Source organism: Oncorhynchus clarkii, chromosome 15, assembly GCF_045791955.1.
Source record: "Oncorhynchus clarkii lewisi isolate Uvic-CL-2024 chromosome 15, UVic_Ocla_1.0, whole genome shotgun sequence".
Classification (NCBI taxonomy): Eukaryota; Metazoa; Chordata; class Actinopteri; order Salmoniformes; family Salmonidae; genus Oncorhynchus; species Oncorhynchus clarkii.
The window spans coordinates 1,265,309-1,283,525 of record NC_092161.1 but is presented as its reverse complement, the minus strand read 5'-3'; the positions used below and the strand labels follow the sequence as shown (position 1 = coordinate 1,283,525).

The 18,217-nt window shown below is 44.2% G+C and overlaps 1 protein-coding gene across 1 annotated transcript in view; it reads right to left on the bottom strand.

Moving 5' to 3' along the window:
• The window catches only part of LOC139366862 (villin-like), a 70,763-nt gene that overhangs the window by 31,957 nt on the left and 20,589 nt on the right, over positions 1–18,217 (bottom strand). The window contains exons 3-7 of the mRNA XM_071104556.1: positions 17,243–17,317; positions 13,148–13,341; positions 3,622–3,730; positions 2,081–2,191; positions 434–642 (exon numbers count right to left, since the gene is read on the bottom strand). Coding sequence (XP_070960657.1) covers positions 434–642; positions 2,081–2,191; positions 3,622–3,730; positions 13,148–13,341; positions 17,243–17,317 — 698 coding nt within the window. The remainder of the gene's footprint in view (positions 1–433; positions 643–2,080; positions 2,192–3,621; positions 3,731–13,147; positions 13,342–17,242; positions 17,318–18,217) is intronic.

The window sequence follows — 18,217 nt, the reverse complement described above, 5'->3', positions numbered from 1 at the left end:
CTTGGTGTCAGTCTGGAACAATAGCCTTGGTGTCAGTCTGGAACAATAGCCTTGGTGTCAGTCTGGAACAATAGCATTGGTGTCAGTCTGGAACAATAGCCATGGTGTCAGTCTGGAACAATAGCCTTGGTGTCAGTCTAGAACAATAGCCTTGGTGTCAGTCTGGAACAATAGCCTTGATGTCAGTCTAGAACAATAGCCTTGGTGTCAGTCTGGAACAACAGCCTTCGTGTCAGTCTGGAGCAACAGCCTTGGTGTCAGTCTGGAGCAACAGCCTTGGTGTCTGTCTGGAGCAACAGCCTTGGTGTCAGTCTGGAGCAACAGCAGGGCTCTGGTCTGGCAGGTCAATAATGCTGCATCATTGAATGACGAAGCAGTTCCAGGCTAAGGGTCACTAACAGAACGAGACCGTCTCCAGAGTTAGTCTACGTACTTGTAGAGCCTGATGTTGGCGGTCTGCTGATGGCGGTCTGGTGTGTCATCAGGCTCCGCCTCCTTCAGCTTGCCTGACCTCTGACCCAGCACAGCCCTCATGATCTTCATCAGCTCAGGGGAGTCTTCCTCATCTCCCCCCTCCACCACCCCGATCTGAGCACGCCCCCCTCGCTCCCTGTCACGGACATCCTGGGCCAGCAGCATCGCCTGCAGGGAGGGTAGAAAATAACATTGATTGTTTGGTGGAAAAACACCTAAACCTAACCAGTAAATACATAGAATTACTGAATACATGAAAACATTAAAAGGGCGGTCATCAAAGAAGAACAGTCATTAAAGGGGAGGTCATCAATGAAGAAGAGTTATTAAAGGGGAGGTCATCAATGAAGAAAAGTTATTAAAGGGGCGGTCATCAAAGAAGAACAGTCATTAAAGGGGAGGTCATCAAAGAAGAACAGTCATTAAAGGGGAGGTCATCAATGAAGAAGAGTTATTAAAAGGGCGGTCATCAAAGAAGAACAGTCATTAAAGGGGAGGTCATCAATGAAGAAGAGTTATCAATGGGGAGGTCATCAATGAAGAAAAGTTATTAAAGGGGCGGTCATCAAAGAAGAACAGTCATTAAAGGGGAGGTCATCAATGAAGAACAGTCATTAAAGGGGAGGTCATCAATGAAGAAGAGTTATTAAAAGGGCGGTCATCAAAGAAGAACCGTCATTAAAGGGGAGGTCATCAATGAAGAACAGTCATTAAAGGGGCGGTCATCAATGAAGAACAGTCATTAAAAGGGCGGTCATCAAAGAAGAACAGTCATTAAAGGGGAGGTCATCAATGAAGAAAAGTTATTAAAGGGGCGGTCATCAAAGAAGAACAGTCATTAAAGGGGAGGTCATCAATGAAGAACATTCATTAAAAGGGCGGTCATCAAAGAAGAACAGTCATTAAAGGGGAGGTCATCAATGAAGAAGAGTTATTAAAGGGGAGGTCATCAATGAAGAAGAGTTACTAAAAGGGCGGTCATCAAAGAAGAACAGTCATTAAAGGGGAGGTCATCAATGAAGAACAGTCATTAAAGGGGCGGTCATCCAAGAAGAACAGTCATTAATGGGGAGGTCATCAAAGAAGAACAGTCATTAAAGGGGAGGTCATCAATGAAGAACAGTCATTAAAGGGACGGTCATCAATGAAGAACAGTCATTAAAGGGACGGTCATCAATGAAGAACAGTCATTAAAAGGACGGTCATCAATGAAGAACAGTCATTAAAGGGGAGGTCATCAATGAAGAACAGTCATTTGATCATCATTATCATGATGGTAGACTAAAAACACGGCCGTGGTGTTCACTAGGACTACCTGAAGTTCCTCTGAGGGTCAGGGGTTAGGAGTTAAGGGTTCAAATCAAATCAAATGTATTTGTCACATACACATGGTTAGCAGATGTTAATGCGAGTGTAGCGAAAGGTTTAGGGTCAGGGTTAGAGGTCAGGGGTCAGTGGTTAAGGGTTCGGTGCCTTGATTTTCTCTCTCCTGTTGCTCTGAGGGTTAGGGTTAGAGGACGGGGGTTTGGTGATGAGGTTAAAAGTTCAGAGTTAGGGTAAGGGGTTTAGGGATAGAGGTCGGGGGTCGGGGGTCAGGATTAGGTACCTTGAGTTTCTCACTCCGGTTGCTCTGAGGGCCATTCCACTGAACTATGACCTTCCCCATGTCCAGAAGGAAGACGTCTCCACTGTTGAAGCTACTCCACGACACCTCCACCTGGAAACACAACATACACTCAGAACACTGCTCACCTGGAAACACAATACACATTCAGAATACTGCTCACCTGGAAACACAATACACACTCAGAACACTGCTCACCTGGAAACACAATACACACTCAGAATACTGCTCACCTGGAAACACAATACACACTCAGAATACTGCTCACCTGGAAACACAATACACATTCAGAACACTGCTCACCTGGAAACACAATACACACTCAGAATACTGCTCACCTGGAAACACAATACACACTCAGAATACTGCTCACCTGGAAACACAATACACACTCAGAATACTGCTCACCTGGAAACACAATACACACTCAGAACACTGCTCACCTGGAAACAAAATACACACTCAGAACACTGCTCACCTGGAAACACAATACACATTCAGAATACTGTTCACCTGGAAACAAAATACACACTCAGAACACTGCTCACCTGGAAACACAATACACACTCAGAATACTGCTCACCTGGAAACACAATACACACTCAGAATACTGCTCACCTGAAAACAAAATACACACTCAGAATACTGTACACCTGGAAACAGAATACACACTCAGAATACTGCTCACCTGGAAACACAATACACACTCAGAATACTGCTCACCTGGAAACACAATACACACTCAGAATACTGCTCACCTGAAAACAAAATACACACTCAGAATACTGTACACCTGGAAACAGAATACACACTCAGAACACTGCATTATTCCTCCCAGGGAAAGACAGGCAGCGGTAGGCCCCAGTGTGGATGACTGAGGTTGGGTTAGAGAGACTGAGGCTGGGTTAGAGAGACTGAGGCTGGGTTAGAGAGACTGAGGCTGGGTTATAGAGACTGAGGCTGGGTTAGAGAGACTGAGGCTGGGTTAGAGAGACTGAGGTTGGGTTAGAGGGACTGAGGCTGGGTTAGAGAGACTGAGGCTGGGTTAGAGAGACTGAGGCTGGGTTAGAGAGACTGAGGCTGGGTTAGAGAGACTGAGGCTGGGTTAGAGGGACTGAGGCTGGGTTAGAGGGACTGAGGCTGGGTTAGAGAGACTGAGATTGGGTTAGAGAGACTGAGGCTGGGTTAGAGAGACTGAGGCTGGGTTAGAGAGACTGAGGCTGGGTTAGAGAGACTGAGGCTGGGTTAGAGAGACTGAGGCTGGGTTAGAGAGACTGAGGCTGGGTTAGAGAGACTGAGGCTGGGTTAGAGGGACTGAGGCTGGGTTAGAGGGACTGAGGCTGGGTTAGAGAGACTGAGGCTAAGCTAGAGGGACTGAGTGGGCAAGAGGGACTGAGGCTGGGTTAGAGAGACTGAGGCTGGGTTAGAGGGACTGAGGCTGGGTTAAAGGGACTGAGGCTGGGTTAGAGAGACTTAGGCTGTGTTAGAGGGACTGAGGCTGGGTTAGAGGGATTGCTGCGTACCTCTGTGGCGGTGACATGCTTCCTTCCTTTAATGTGCAGAAGCCGCAGGATTTTGTACACATTGGACTCGACATGACGGAACCCCGAATCCACACCACCCTTCTTATAGCTGATGGAGAGGACAGGGGTTAGTCAGGTAGAGATGTGAAACTACAGGGGTTAGTCAGGTAGAGATGTGAAACGACAGGGATTAGTCAGGTAGAGATTTGATGGAGAGGACAGGGGTTAGTCAGGTAGAGATTTGATGGAGAGGACAGGGGTTAGTCAGGTAGAGATGTGAAACGACAGGGATTAGTCAGGTAGAGATATGAGGGAGAGGACAGGGGTTAGCCAGCAAGAAATACAGAATTACAGGTATAATTCAAATTATGACACGGTATTTTGTCAATACCATGAAGAGTGTATTTATTAATTAAATATACCACATATTGAACAACAACAACACATTGCGAATAGGAGAGTGAGTTGTGCGAATAACAATGAGGCAGACAGAGAGATGAAGCAGACAGACAGGAACTGACGAGGCCGGTGTCATGATGTTTTCATACATTAGTGAGATAGGTTTTGTTTTACAGGAATAGCCTCCACCCTCCTGTCCTCTGCCTACTACTGTTCTACAGGAATACACACCCCATCTTTTCTATGATGACAGACATAGTAGCTGGCTGTGTTACAGTCATATTTCAGCAGGGGAATTCAATTCCTTCATTGCATCTGTTTTTCTCTTACATTGAGATATGACATTCAACCGTACCGTAGGCCTTAGTCATGATCATATCTTCTGACCATATTAGCAGTTGATGTTACTCTTCAATAACACAGACCCCAAAGCAAATCAGGGGGTGAAAAATATGTGTATTCAAAGAGGACAAATCATAGACGTTATGCTGAGAGGTAGACGTTCATTCTCCCCTGTCCTCAGTGATTCTCTCCACAGAACAAAGTGGCAGGATGAACTTTATAACCCAGCCCTATCCTGTGGTTGACCAATTAGAATTCCTCTCAATAAAACTGGGCCAATGGCCAAACAACAAGTATCCTGTTTCAGGCTCAATGCCTAGACAAATTCCTCCCATGTCTCTGACCCACTGCTCATTAATTCCCTATTACAGAAAGAAACACTATTTCCATTAATCGCTAGACCTCTATTGACTTTTAGTCCTCTTGAACTCTAGTCATCTGCGTTGTGTTTTTATCTTAAAATAGTCTTACAATGTTAATACAAAAAAACGACATTTTAAGTAAAATATATTTTGTCTATGGCTGAAAAAGACAGAAAATTCAAACGCTAATTTGACCTATGCACCTACAAGGCTTTTCAGCATCAGCTGCTTGACTGCTGCTAGAGTACTGTGTCTTTATTGATCTACTGTTCTTCAACAACAGATGTACTCACATTGGATGGGTTGATTACGATTCAAATCAGACTCTCTTATCCAGAGTCACTAAGTAGTGAGTCATTAAGCAGACTCATCTTAAGATAGCTAGGTGGGACAACCACAGTCATAGTAAGTACATTTTTCCACAATAAAGTAGCAAAGTCAGCAAAGTCATAGCTAGTAAGTGGGAAGAAAAGTCAAGTGTTAGTGATAGTTTACAAAAGGCTTTTGGGGGGGGGTATTTAAGATGCTGTTTGAAGTGGTAGGGTTTCAGATGTTTTCCGAAGATGGGTAGGGACTCTGCTCCTAGCTTCAGAGGGAGTTAGGGTTTGAGCATAGCCTGAAGGTAGGGAGTGGAAGTTCCTCTTGCTGCTCAGTCGGCAAGCACCACGGTCTTGGAGTGGACGGGAGATTTGATTGGAAGCCAGCGGAATGTGCAGAGGAGCAGGGTGACATGGGAAAACTTGTGGAGATTGAACACCAGGCGGGCTTCACAAGCGGAGAGCCGAGCCAACAGCGAATTTTAAACGATTCTTGAAGATCACCCCTTTAAGAACCAATGGGTATACTTCAAGATTAGGAAATTTGAACAGGTTCCCAGATGGCAGATTGCATGTTTGTCCTACATGAAATAACATGTTTACATTACCAAGTACATTAATGGGGTGAACCTGCTCTAAGAGTATTAGGCTGTTTGAGAGAAGGTTTGAATCCTAATCAACCCATCCAATGTGAGTACATCTGTTGTTGAAGAACAGTAGATCAGTAAAGACACAGTACTCTAGCAGCAGTCAAGCAGCTGATGCTGAAAAGCCTTGTAGGTGCATAGGTCAAATTAGCGTTTGAATTTCCTGTCTTTTTCTGCTTCAGACAAAAGCTAATATTTCCAGGGCTTTTTCCCAGAAGGTGTGATAACTTTTCTTGACCCCTCTGAGGTTGCCCTTATCTTGATTTAGTGTATGACCTAGGAGGCTCAGTGTCTTTTCTGATCTTGTCCAGTACGGGGTGTATTTGAGATGGAAGTATCTAGAATTGACAATTGATATATGCCATTGGATAAGGTAATGTTTTGGTCCTAAGTGGTACCAAGAACGAGTTAAGAACTTCGTTTAGGAGACCAAACTGAACGATAATTTAAAGCCAATGCTGTTTGGCTATGGGATACTCCTCTCTCAAGTAAAATCTTTCTTTGTGTAATGTTCCTAAGATCTGTTATTCGTCATGTGAGTTGAGATGGGTGTGTCTTGGCTATAAATGATACTAAGAACTGTTTTGTAAGCACTCTCAGAGAATTCAGTTATAGACACTGAATTGATCTGAGAGTCACAGGGCTATGGTGAAGCTCATATGTAATTAAAGATGGGACTTTATAATATACTCTGACTTGTGTGTGGTTTGCTTTCTCAATATTTAGTAATACAGGAAATTACCACGACAAATGACAATTAGTCAAAGTTATGTACAGTGCTAAATGCATGTTCTTTATGCATTGGAGAGAGACAGACATTCCACTGATAAATCAGCCACAATAAGATCAATGAGGACCCTGGGTGTCTAACACCCTTCTACTGCCACACAATACACAACTGTAGAATGAACTCATCTCTCAGCATGTCAAGCCCAATCATTATCTCAGCCAATCATGGCTATAGCGGGAAGGTTGCTAATTTTTTCTGTGGTTAAACCAACAAGGCTCGTAATCTAACAATTGTATGTGTATTTATGGTATACACGCTTGTTATTAAGGCACATTAAAGTTGACATGTTCAAGCCAAAAAACGCCTTTTGATAAAGAAAAACTTTACGTTCAAACGGCTCTCCTTTGAAGTAGTGACCCATGACATATACCTAGTTTCCTGAAACGAGTCACAAATTCACTCTGGCTATCTACTCTGATTTCAGAACACTCTCATCTGAGTGTGCTAGAGTGCAGAATAAATGATTAATTTACAAATGCAAAAACCCAATTAATATGACCAGTGTCATTAAACGTTGGCAAAATAACGTAATTCAATTATTGCCAGCCTTACAGTTCAGTCACCAACGCTCTGGATAACATGAAAACATCCTAACCAGCTTTGGTATGGTGAGTGAAATGGTCAGGGTAAGGTGTTCTCTCATTTGTGTCTGGAAGTAGCTAGCTAGCTAGCCAACTTTAACCAGTTAGCCTGGCGGAATGACTGCCGTTGTGAGGTCAGACTGCTTGGATCAACCCTACTCCTAGGCCAGAGCGTCCAGTGTGCCCTCTGAATGCTCCAAGAGTGAAACGCTCTGAATTGACTAAATGACAATCTGACAACGCTCTGAATTCATGAACGTCCAGAGCACACTCTGGAATTTAGGAACACCCTAAATACACCACATTACCAAAAGTATTTTGACACCACTTAAAATGAGTGGATTTGGCAAGTGAATAACATCGAGCACAGAGCCATGCAATCTCCATAGACAAAACATTGGCAGTAGAACGTCCCATACTGAAGAGCTCAGTGACTTTCAAAGTGGCACCATAATAGGATGCCACCTACCTTTGCAACAGTTCGTCAAATTTATTGTGAAGTCAAAACGTGGAAACGTCTAGGAGTAACAGCGGCTCAGCCGCGAAGTGGTAGGCCACACAAGCTCATGGAACGGTACCGCCGAGTGCTGAAGCGCATAGCATGTAAACATGTCCTTGGTTTCAGCATTCACTACCGAGTTCCAAGCTGCCTCTGGAAGCAACGTCAGCACAATAACTACTCGTCAGGATCTTCATGAAATGGGTTCACATGGCCGAGCAGCCGCACACAAGCCTGAGATCACCATGCGCAATGCCAAGTGGTAATACATAGTTCCAACTGTAAAGTTTGGTGGAGGAGGAATAATGGTCTGGGTCTGTTTTTCATGGTTTGGGCTAACCCCCTTCCAGTGAAGGGAAATCTTAACGCTACAGCACACAATGACATTCTAGATGATTCTGTGCTTCCTGCTTTGTGGCAAACGTTTTGGGAAGGCCCTTTCCTGTTTCAGCATGACAATGCCCCCGTGCACAAAGTGATGCCATACAGAAATGGTTTGTCGAGATCGGTGTGGAAAATCTGGACTGGCCTGCACAGAGACCTGCCCTCAACCCCATCGAACACCTTAGGGATGAATTGGAATGCTGACTGCGAGCCAGGCCTAATCGGCCAACATCAGTGTTCGACCTCGCTAATGCTCTTGTAACTGAATGGAAGCAAGTCCCCACAGCATCGTTACAAAATCAAGTGGAAAGACGTCCCAGAATAATTGTGGTAGTTATAGCAGCAAAAGGGGGACCAACTCCATATTAATGTCCATGATTTTGGAATGAGATGTTCGACGAGCACGTGTCCACATACTTTTGGCCATGTAGTGTATATGATTCTGAATATAACAATTTTGTCACTAAAGCAGAACCCTCTGAAAAAGGTTATAGATTCAGGTAAGATTTTGAGGTTCTATTTGGAAATAACGGGGGTTCATTGAGCCCCTTAACTCCACAGGGATGATGACAGAATGATTGCTTCCAGCAAACAGACTTTTTGTGGATAAAAGGCTGTGCGTGATGACGTAGAGAAAGAAGGCAATACAAGTTAAATGGGTTTCCATCGCATTTTCAAAGTTGACCCACTCTGTTCTTGGCAGATACGCTCTAGTCAACAGCTCACACAGACCCTTTGACTTTTTCCACATTTTGTTACGTTACTGCCATATTCTAAAATGATTAAATACCAAAAAAATCCTCATCAATCTACCCCATAATGACAAAGAGAAAACACGTTTTATTTTTTTGGTTGAAAATGTATTTAAAAGGCCTCCCTCCCGGGTGGTGCAGTGGTCTAAGGCACTGCATCGCAGTGCTAGATGTGCTACCAGAGACTCTGGGTTCAAGCCCAGGCTCTGTCGCAGCCGGCCGCGACCGGGAGGTCCATGGGGCGATGCACAATTGGCCTAGCGTCTTCCGGGTTAGGGAGGGTTTGGCCGGTAGGGATGTCCTTGTCTCATCGCGCACTAGCGACTGTGCGCAGTGCACGCTGACCAGATCGCTAGGTGTATGGTGTCTCTGACACATTGGTGCGGCTGGCTTGCAGAAATGTTTAATACCCTTCTCCAGATCTTTGGATGCGCTCTGTGTTAAGAAGCAGTGCGGCTTGGTTGGGTTGTGTTTCGGAGGACGCATGGCTCTCGACCTTCGTCTCTCTCGAGCCCGTACGGGAGTTGTAGCGATGAGACAGGACAGTAACTACTAACAATTGGATACTACGAAATTGGGGAGAAAAAGGGGGTAAAAATAATTTTAAAAAAATTAATAATAAAAAACAGAAAAACCTTATTTACAGTATTAATTTTTTTTAAATTATTTTTACCCCCTTTTTCTCCCCTTTTTCTCCCCAATTTCGTAGTATCCAATTGTTAGTAGTAATTGTTAGTAGTAATTGTTAGTAGTAGTTAGAGAGAGAGGCGAAGGTCGAGAGCCATGCGTCCTCCGAAACACAACCCAACCAAGCCGCACTGCTTCTTAACACAGAGCGCATCCAACCCTTTGCTACCCTTTGCTATGAGATTCAAAATTGAGCATCCTGTTTCCATTGATCATCCTTAATTAAGATGTTTTTAGAACTTAATTGGAGTCCACCTGTGGTGAATTCAATTGTTTGGACATGATTTGAAAAGGCACTCACCTGTCTATATAAATGTCCCACAGTTGACAGTGCATGTCAGAGTAAAAACCTACCCTTGAGGTGGAAGGAATTGTCCGTAGAACTCCGAGACAGAATTGTGTTGAGGCAAAGATCTGGAGAAGGGTATTAAACATTTCTGCAGCATTGAAGGTCCCCAAGAACACAGGGACCTCCATCATTCTTAAATGGGAAAAGTTTGGAACCACAGAACAAGTTTGGTCCTCCCTGCCAAACTCAGCAATCGGGGGAGAAGGGCCTTTGTCAGGGAGGTGACCAAGAACCTGATGGTCACTCTGGTAGAACTCCGGAGTTCCTCTGTGGAGATGGGAGAACCTTCCAGAAGGACAACCATTTCTGCAGCACTCCACCAATCAGGCCTTTATGGTGGTGTGGCCAGACGGAAGCAGCTCCTCAGTAAAAGACACATGACAGCCTGCATGGAGTTGGCCAAAAGGCACCTAAAGGACTCTCAGAACATGATAAACAAAATTCTCTGGTCTAATTAAACCAAGAATAAACTCTTTGGCCTGAATGCCAAGCATCATGTCTGGAGGAAACCTGCCACCATCCCTACGGTGAAGCATGCTGAGGGGATATTTTTCAGTGGCAGAGACTGGGAGACAAGTCAGGATTGAGGGAAAGATGAATGGAGAAAAGTACAGAGAGATCCTTGATGAAAACCTGCTCCTGAGCGCTCAGGACAGACTGGGGCGGAGGTTCACCTTCCAACAGGACAATGACCCTAAGCACTCAGCCAAGACACAGGAGTGGCTTCGGGACAATTCTCTGAATGTCCTTGAGTGGCCCAGACTTGAACCATATCGAACATCTCTGGAGAGACCTGAAAATAGCTGTGAAGTGACGCTCCCCATCCAACCTGACAGAGCTTGAGAGGATCTGCACAGAAGAATGGGAGAAACTCCCCAAATACAGGTGTGTCAAGCTTGTAGCATCATATCCAAGAAGACTCGAGGCTGTAATCGTTGCCAAAGATGCTTCAACAAAGTATTGAGTAAAGGGTCTGAATACTTCTATAAATGTGATATATACCATTTCTAAAAAACCCTGTTTTTGCTTTGTCATTATGGGGTATTGTGTGTAGATTTATGAGGAAAAACAACAATTCTATACATTTTAGAATAAGGCTGTAACGTAAGAAAATGTGTGACTGTCTTCTATGACGTTACTATGAATAAGAGTGATATAATTTGTATTTGTCAAACATGCATCAATATTCATGTCACCAGAATAAGACCCTTATTGGAAAGTATCCGTGCACATTCACCACCCTGTGAAGTGGATTTCATCTACAGCCTTAATAAACTGCATGCTTTCCCGGGTAGGAGGAGACACATAACGTATCGCGTGATTCCAAGTTTACTTTAATTTGACGGTTATTATATCAATATAATGGAGTTTCCACTGCCATTTCATCGCATAATCAATTTACACGACACAAAAACATCCCACCATGTCGAACAAACAAATTTGTACAGATGTACTCTGGCCGGCTGTGACATTTTTAATGCGGCAGGTAATTGGTCTGCATGAAATGGTTGGATGGACACCTGCTTAGTGTTGTAAATGAACCTATGAGCCCCAAACCCAAATGAATGGAAGATGAAGGCATCAAACAGGGAGTTGATTGATGTAAATGGCTATTAAATATACAAAATACCAGAAATCCTCATATTCTAAAATCAAATGATATCTCTAACAGGTTGTGACAAACATGGGAGAGTACCTGCACCAGGCGGAGGTGACCAGACCATAGTCATTTGTCTTGGCTCTTGGGGACTGCTCACAGGTGTTTACAGTCGTTAGTGGACCACCATTGGAGCAAGGTACACTGCTTGGGTCACCGGATTCAAGTCCTATTATGTGTTTGATATCAACTTCCCCTCTGTGCCCCAGCATGGGAATTCCTACAGACCACAGTGTATCAGCTGTCAAGGAACAGAATACCACACAGACTGTTGAGAGTCTTTGTTCCACTGAACAATAGTGGATAAAAATCTATTATTGTATGTAGTTGGAGAAGTGACAGGAGGAAGCCCTCCCTCCGGCTGACGTGTTCCTGTGAATTAATGGATGAGCCATAAGTGTCTCATTCCAATGCTATTATGCTCTTAAGGCACTATTTATAGCTCTGTTAAATTGACTTTTAGTTTGTTTTTCTAATGCATTTGCTTTTTGCCTACAGTATGGTTTATGGCTCGTCTTTAGTTCAACTACTGAAGCGCGTTCTGGTACGCTTTCATTCTATCACAAAAATGATTTTAAATACAAATTTTACATTTAGGGGATCGTGAAAAGCGCTTTATGAACAAAATACAGTTATTAAGTAATGAGTCATTAGTCCATGTCCTTAGTAGATCGACCTTCAAATATAATATTTTACAATTGTTCTGTGTAACAATGTTTTAACTCAACCCAAATGTAGACAGTTATATTGGCAAGACAGCATGATGTGTGTGTTCTGTCACCTTAAATAGCAGACAGTGTGTTAATACCACTTAAGACAGACACTCTCACACATGCTTTGTTTATCTCAGATTGCACATCAAGTTCAGCTGAGGCTTTAGTCTGATGTTTGGACTGTTCGATTCATGAAATACTATACATAAATTCTAATAATCAATCCTACTTTATGAAATCTTATCTTGTGAAATAATACATATTCTGAAAAGAGAGCTCCGCTGTAAGGATAGCACCGTTTGTCACTGTTATAGGGCATTTAATGTATTGTTTAGTGTTGTGTTGTGTTGTGTGGTGTGGTGGCTTCACTGGCATCTACAGAAATGGTTTGAGTTTTGCCTCACCAAGACATGCTGAAATCGCAACTGAGTATGAATGTGCCTGCGTGTCATGTGTGTATGAGCAAATTAAGTGTGTGTTTTCGAGTGTCAGTGTGTGTGAGTGTGTGTGTAGAGTCCTGTGTGTGTGTAGGGTCCTGTGTGTGTGTAGAGTCCTGTGTGTGTGTAGAGTCCTGTGTGTGTCTAGAGTCCTGTGTGTGTCTAGAGTCCTGCGTGTGTGTAGGGTCCTGTGTGTGTGTAGAGTCCTGTGTGTGTGTAGAGTCCGGTGTGTGTGTAGAGTCCGGTGTGTGTGTAGAGTCCTGTGTGTGTGTGTGTAGAGTCCTGTGTGTGTGTGTAGAGTCCGGTGAATGTGTAGAGTCCTGTGTGTGTGTAGAGTCCTGTGTGTGTGTAGAGTCCTGTGAGTGTGTAGAGTCCGGTGAGTGTGTAGAGTCCTGTGTGTGTGTGTGTGTGTGTGTTTGTGTGTGTGTGTGTGTGTGTGTGTGTGTGAGTGTGTGTGTGTGTGTGTGTGTGTGTGTGTGTGTGTGTGTGTGTGTGTGTGTGTGTGTGTGTGTGTGTGTGTGTGTGGGTGTGTCTGTGTGTGGGTGTGTCTGTGTGTGTGTGTGTAGTATAATATATTCATTATATTATTTCCATTCACTTGGTCACTCACATGAGTCCGTTCCTGAAGTAGCTCCTGAACTTGGAGGACTCTGCGGCCTGTACCTCCCTGTGCTGGACAGGACTGCCCCCCAGGAACTCATCCAGCTGAGTCACTAAGATGGCCGCCGCTCCCTGCTCATCCTGAGAGGAGGAGTTACCAATCCAGTAGTGGATGTCCATGGAGTTACTGGAGCCCTGACTCCTCTGGACACACACACGTACCAGTCAGATATTTTACTATATTCTACAATGTAGAATAATAGTGAAGACATCAAAATTATGAAATAACACATATGGAATCATGTAGGTACCAAAAAAGTGTTAAACAAATACATTTGACAATCTTCAAATTAGCCACCCCTTTGCCTTGATGACAACTTTGCACACTCTTGGCATTGACTGGTGCTGTATATAGTATTTACATATTGTATTCTGTTACACACACATACATGTACATGACATAGATACACATCGTTGAAATTGTATACTGCACACACACATATGCCATATGGGTAATTCTTGAGGCGTCATTCTTCAATTGCGGTGGTAAATGCTGTCTTTGGCACCATGTAAAAACATGTAAAAACACTTTAAAATTACAGAAATAATACACGTTAGATTTAACTGTTACTTTATATGAAAGCCTACTGTATATAAGTCCTTTATACTGTAAAACATATATTTATATGGATTATATAAACTACTGGGAGATAGCATGTTGATGAAGTGTAGAGGTGTAGAGACATTTTTAACAGATATTTATCTAGTATTTTGAATTCTAGACAGTAAACAAAAGTATTTAATATACTGTATAGATTTTAAAAAACATGGCTATTAAAATGCAATATGTGTCCCTCAGTTCCCTTCCAGTCAGTCAACTTCAGTACAACATACTATGGGGGAGTCGCACGACTCAGGACTCAGGACTCAGGTTGAAGGATCTACAATCACGCCTGAGAAGGCTAATGAAATCCGCACAACTGAGGACTCAGGACTCAGGACTTCGTTGAAGGATCTACAATCATGCCTGAGAAGGCTAATGAAATCCGTGCCTTGCTGGAAGCCCTGATTTCCCCAGTTGATAAGCCCGAGGCTATGATTCAATCCTTCAATTATTCCGCTCTTCACCTTAGTGTGATGGAAGCCTATTGTCGATAAGGCCCTTCCAGCGCTGAGTGCTAGCCACCCACCTGGATGCATCTCGCAGCCTAAGCCGGTTGCTTCAGGTGTCTCTATCAGGCCTACGGACCAAGGACCAGTGGTGGGAACCTTCCAGGGGATTAGTTGTATCCTGCAAGGTGATCACAAAATACGCATCCCCAGAGGGTGGGGTGCGATGTACGAAGAAAATACGATTCGCTACACTTGTGCTGAGGACGCTGCATATCAATTACCCAGAGCTCTTAATGGTGTATCTGGCACTCAGGCGCTTCCCCCGGCTTGCGCTGGTCAGAACTGACTATATTTCATCAACAGACAGGGAGAGACTATGTGTCTCTCCCTCCTAACCTTGGATCACTCCTGGGGAGCAGTGTCCACATCCTCTCACTTTGGGCGACGCATGTCCCCGGCTACTTCAACTACGGTGCAGCTCTTTTATCCAGGTGTGGCCCTCTCTCTCGGGAGTGGAGGCTACTCACCTGGGTGGTCTCCCAGATTTGGGAAATTTCCGTTAGTGCATAGATCTTTACTGTGGAAGCGTTTGATCTCTGGTGCCAAGATAAAGGACTTGCTCCTTTTCAGAGTTCTGTGAGGGACATCCTTTGAGAATTCTCCACTTTAAAAGTGTACATGGCCGCTATCTCATCGGGTCAGGTGGGAGTTGACGAATCCTCACCGGGGGCCCATCCCCTGGTTGTGTGATTCCTGAAAGGTGTACGTCGTCTCAGACCACCTAACGACACCTGCCTCTGATTGAGAACCATACTAGGCCGAACCCAGAAACCAAACATAGAAAAACAAACATAGTCTGCCCACCCCAACTCACGCCCTGACCATATAAACAAAGACAAAACAAAGGAACTAAGGTCAGAACGTGACACCTATCCCCTGGTTGTGTGATTCCTGAAAGGTGTACGTCGTCTCAGACCAGTCTCTAAAACTATTGCGTCCACATGGGACATGGCACTGGTTTTGGAGGCACTGTGTGCCCCCTTTGATCCTCTGGAATCAGTGGGTCTGAATAACCTCTTCTACAAAACCTCCCTGCCCATGGCATTGGCCTCGGTTAAATGTGTTGGGGACCTCCACACGTTATCCAGTACTCAGTTCGCACCGAAGGTCATGGCTATGATCCTACAGGTCTCATTTCGCAACCTTTTGCTTCTGAAGAGCAACAGAGATTACATGTCCTGTGTCAGGTGCTTTACGCAAGTACATTCAACAGACCAAGGATGTCCGGCTCTGTGAACAGTCTGTTTAACTAATTCAGCTGGCGGCAGGGCGCTCCCTAAGCAGTGTTTCTTCCACTGGATTGCGGAGGCTATCTCCCTGGCATATAGCAGCAAGGGGCATGGTTACCTAGCGATGTACCCTCCCACTCCGCCAGGGTCTGACAGCATCTTGAGTGTTGTTTAAAGGGTTGACTATAAGAGATATTTTTGCTGCAGCGAGTTGGGCATCACCACACACTGTTGTGAGGTTTCATCACTTGGATGACACTGCTCCCAGTGTATCCCGTAGCGTGCTTATGGCTCTGACAGGGGAAAGTCTCCAGGCAGCGCACCGTGTGTACAATACCCAGGTCTGGGTGGTCTGCCATGGGCCGTTTTCATTTAGTATCCATTTGGGGAGTGATTATATTTTCCCATAGTATGTTGTACCGAAGTTGACTGACTGAAATAGAAAGTAACACTATGACTATAACTACTGTTCCCTGAAGGAGGGAAACGAGGAACTCGGGAAGATTAGTTAACGTTACAGCTTTAGCTAATGGGGATCCTAATAAAATGCACAAAAACTGCCACGTTTGGCCTCCGGCACCTGTTCCTGGGCTTGGTGAAGAGTGGGCTTGGTGAAGAGTGGGCTTGGTGAAGAGTGGTATTAAATTGAAGGAAGGAATCCAAGCCTCACACTTATCAACTGTGGAAGGCGAGGATTCCAGCGAGGCACGGATTTCTTTGGCCTCTTGTCAGGAGTGAATGTAAATCCTTCAACAGGAAGTGGCGAGAGTGCGACTCCCCCATAGTATGTTGTACCTTCCCTCCTTCAGGGAACAGTAGTTACAGTCATAACGTTGCATTTTCTGTCATTGGTGTTACCACCTTGAAAATCACTGATTTCAAAGATGCAGTATACAAGGACCTTCAGCATTTTCTCCAGTGTTATCGGGGGAGGAGTCTATGTTAAATTATCTAAATTATTAGATAATCACACCCTTTTAGTTGTGTCTACATCTAAAGTTTCACTTGGTGTTAGTCAGGGAAAAAACATTGTGAGCAAAATTATTAATTTAATTACTTTACTAAATATTTTTTACAAAATTGATGACCTTAGAGTTGCCTCCATTTCAGGAAATACTGATTTACCTAAAATGTCGAATTAGTGTTACTACTCCTATTGGTGGCACAATGTTATCATAATGATACAAATTATTTAAAGTCATTAAGCTTGAAAATTAGTTTATTTAGAATGTGAAGATATACCCAAATACATTACAATTAATAACAAGTGTTCAAAATGCCATGACCAAATGCCACCGTAAATCAGGAACGACCCTTAGAAAATGTCTACAGGGTACCAGGCTAGAGGCTCCCCACACATTCACTGTAATTCAGGAACGACCCATAGATCATTTCTACAGGGATCCAGGCTAAAGGCTCAAAGGACAATATAGCAATACTCACACAGAGGACAAAGTAGCAATACTCACACAGAGGACAATGTAGCAATACTCACACCGAGGACAATGTAGCAATACTCACATAGAGGACAATGTAGCAATACTCACACAGAGGACAACGTAGCAATACTCACATAGAGGACAATATAGCAATACTCACACCGAGGACAATGTGGCAATACTCACACAGAGGACAATGTATCAATACTCACATAAAGGACAATGTAGCAATACTCACATAGAGGACAATGTAGCAATACTCACATAGAGGACAATGTAGCAATCTCCCTCAAAGAAGTTCCCAAAAGCTTGGTCCGGTACAGGAACCATCTTCATGTTCTTAAAAACAACAAGATACTTTCAGAATATTATATTTCAAGAACAGCGTGACAGAACACCAACGAAAACTGTCACAAAAGTCCCATCTCAGCATTTGATCTGAGACTAAGGCAGTGTAATATACCGAGTGGAGACTGCTGTATAACCCAGTGGAGACTGCTGTATAACCCAGTGGAGACAGCTGTATAACCCAGTGGAGACTGCTGTATAACCCAGTGGAGACTGCTGTATAACCCAGTGGAGACCGCTGTATAACCCAGTGGAGACTGCTGTATAACCCAGTGGAGACTGTTGTATAACCCAGTGGAGACTGCTGTATAACCCAGTGGAGACAGCTGTATAACCCAGTGGAGACTGCTGTATAACCCAGTGGAGACTGCTGTATAACCCAGTGGAGACCGCTGTATAACCCAGCAGAGACCGCTGTATAACCCAGTGGAGACAGCTGTATAACCCAGTGGAGACTGCTGTATAACCCAGTGGAGACTGCTGTATAACCCAGTGGAGACTGCTGTATAACCCAGCAGAGATCGCTGTATAACCCAGCAGAGATCGCTGTATAACCCAGTGGAGACAGCTATATAACCCAGTGGAGACTGCTGTATAACCCAGTGGAGACCAGCTATATAACCCAGTGGAGACTGCTGTATAACCCAGCAGAGATCGCTGTATAACCCAGTGGAGACTGCTGTATAACCCAGTGGAAACTGCTGTATAACCAAGCAGAGACCGCTGTATAACCCAGCAGAGATCGCTGTATAACCCAGTGGAGACCAGCTGTATAACCCAGTGGAGACCGCTGTATAACCCAGTGGAGACCGCTGTATAACCCAGTGGAGACTGCTGTATAACCCAGTGGAAACTGCTGTATAACCAAGCAGAGACCGCTGTATAACCAAG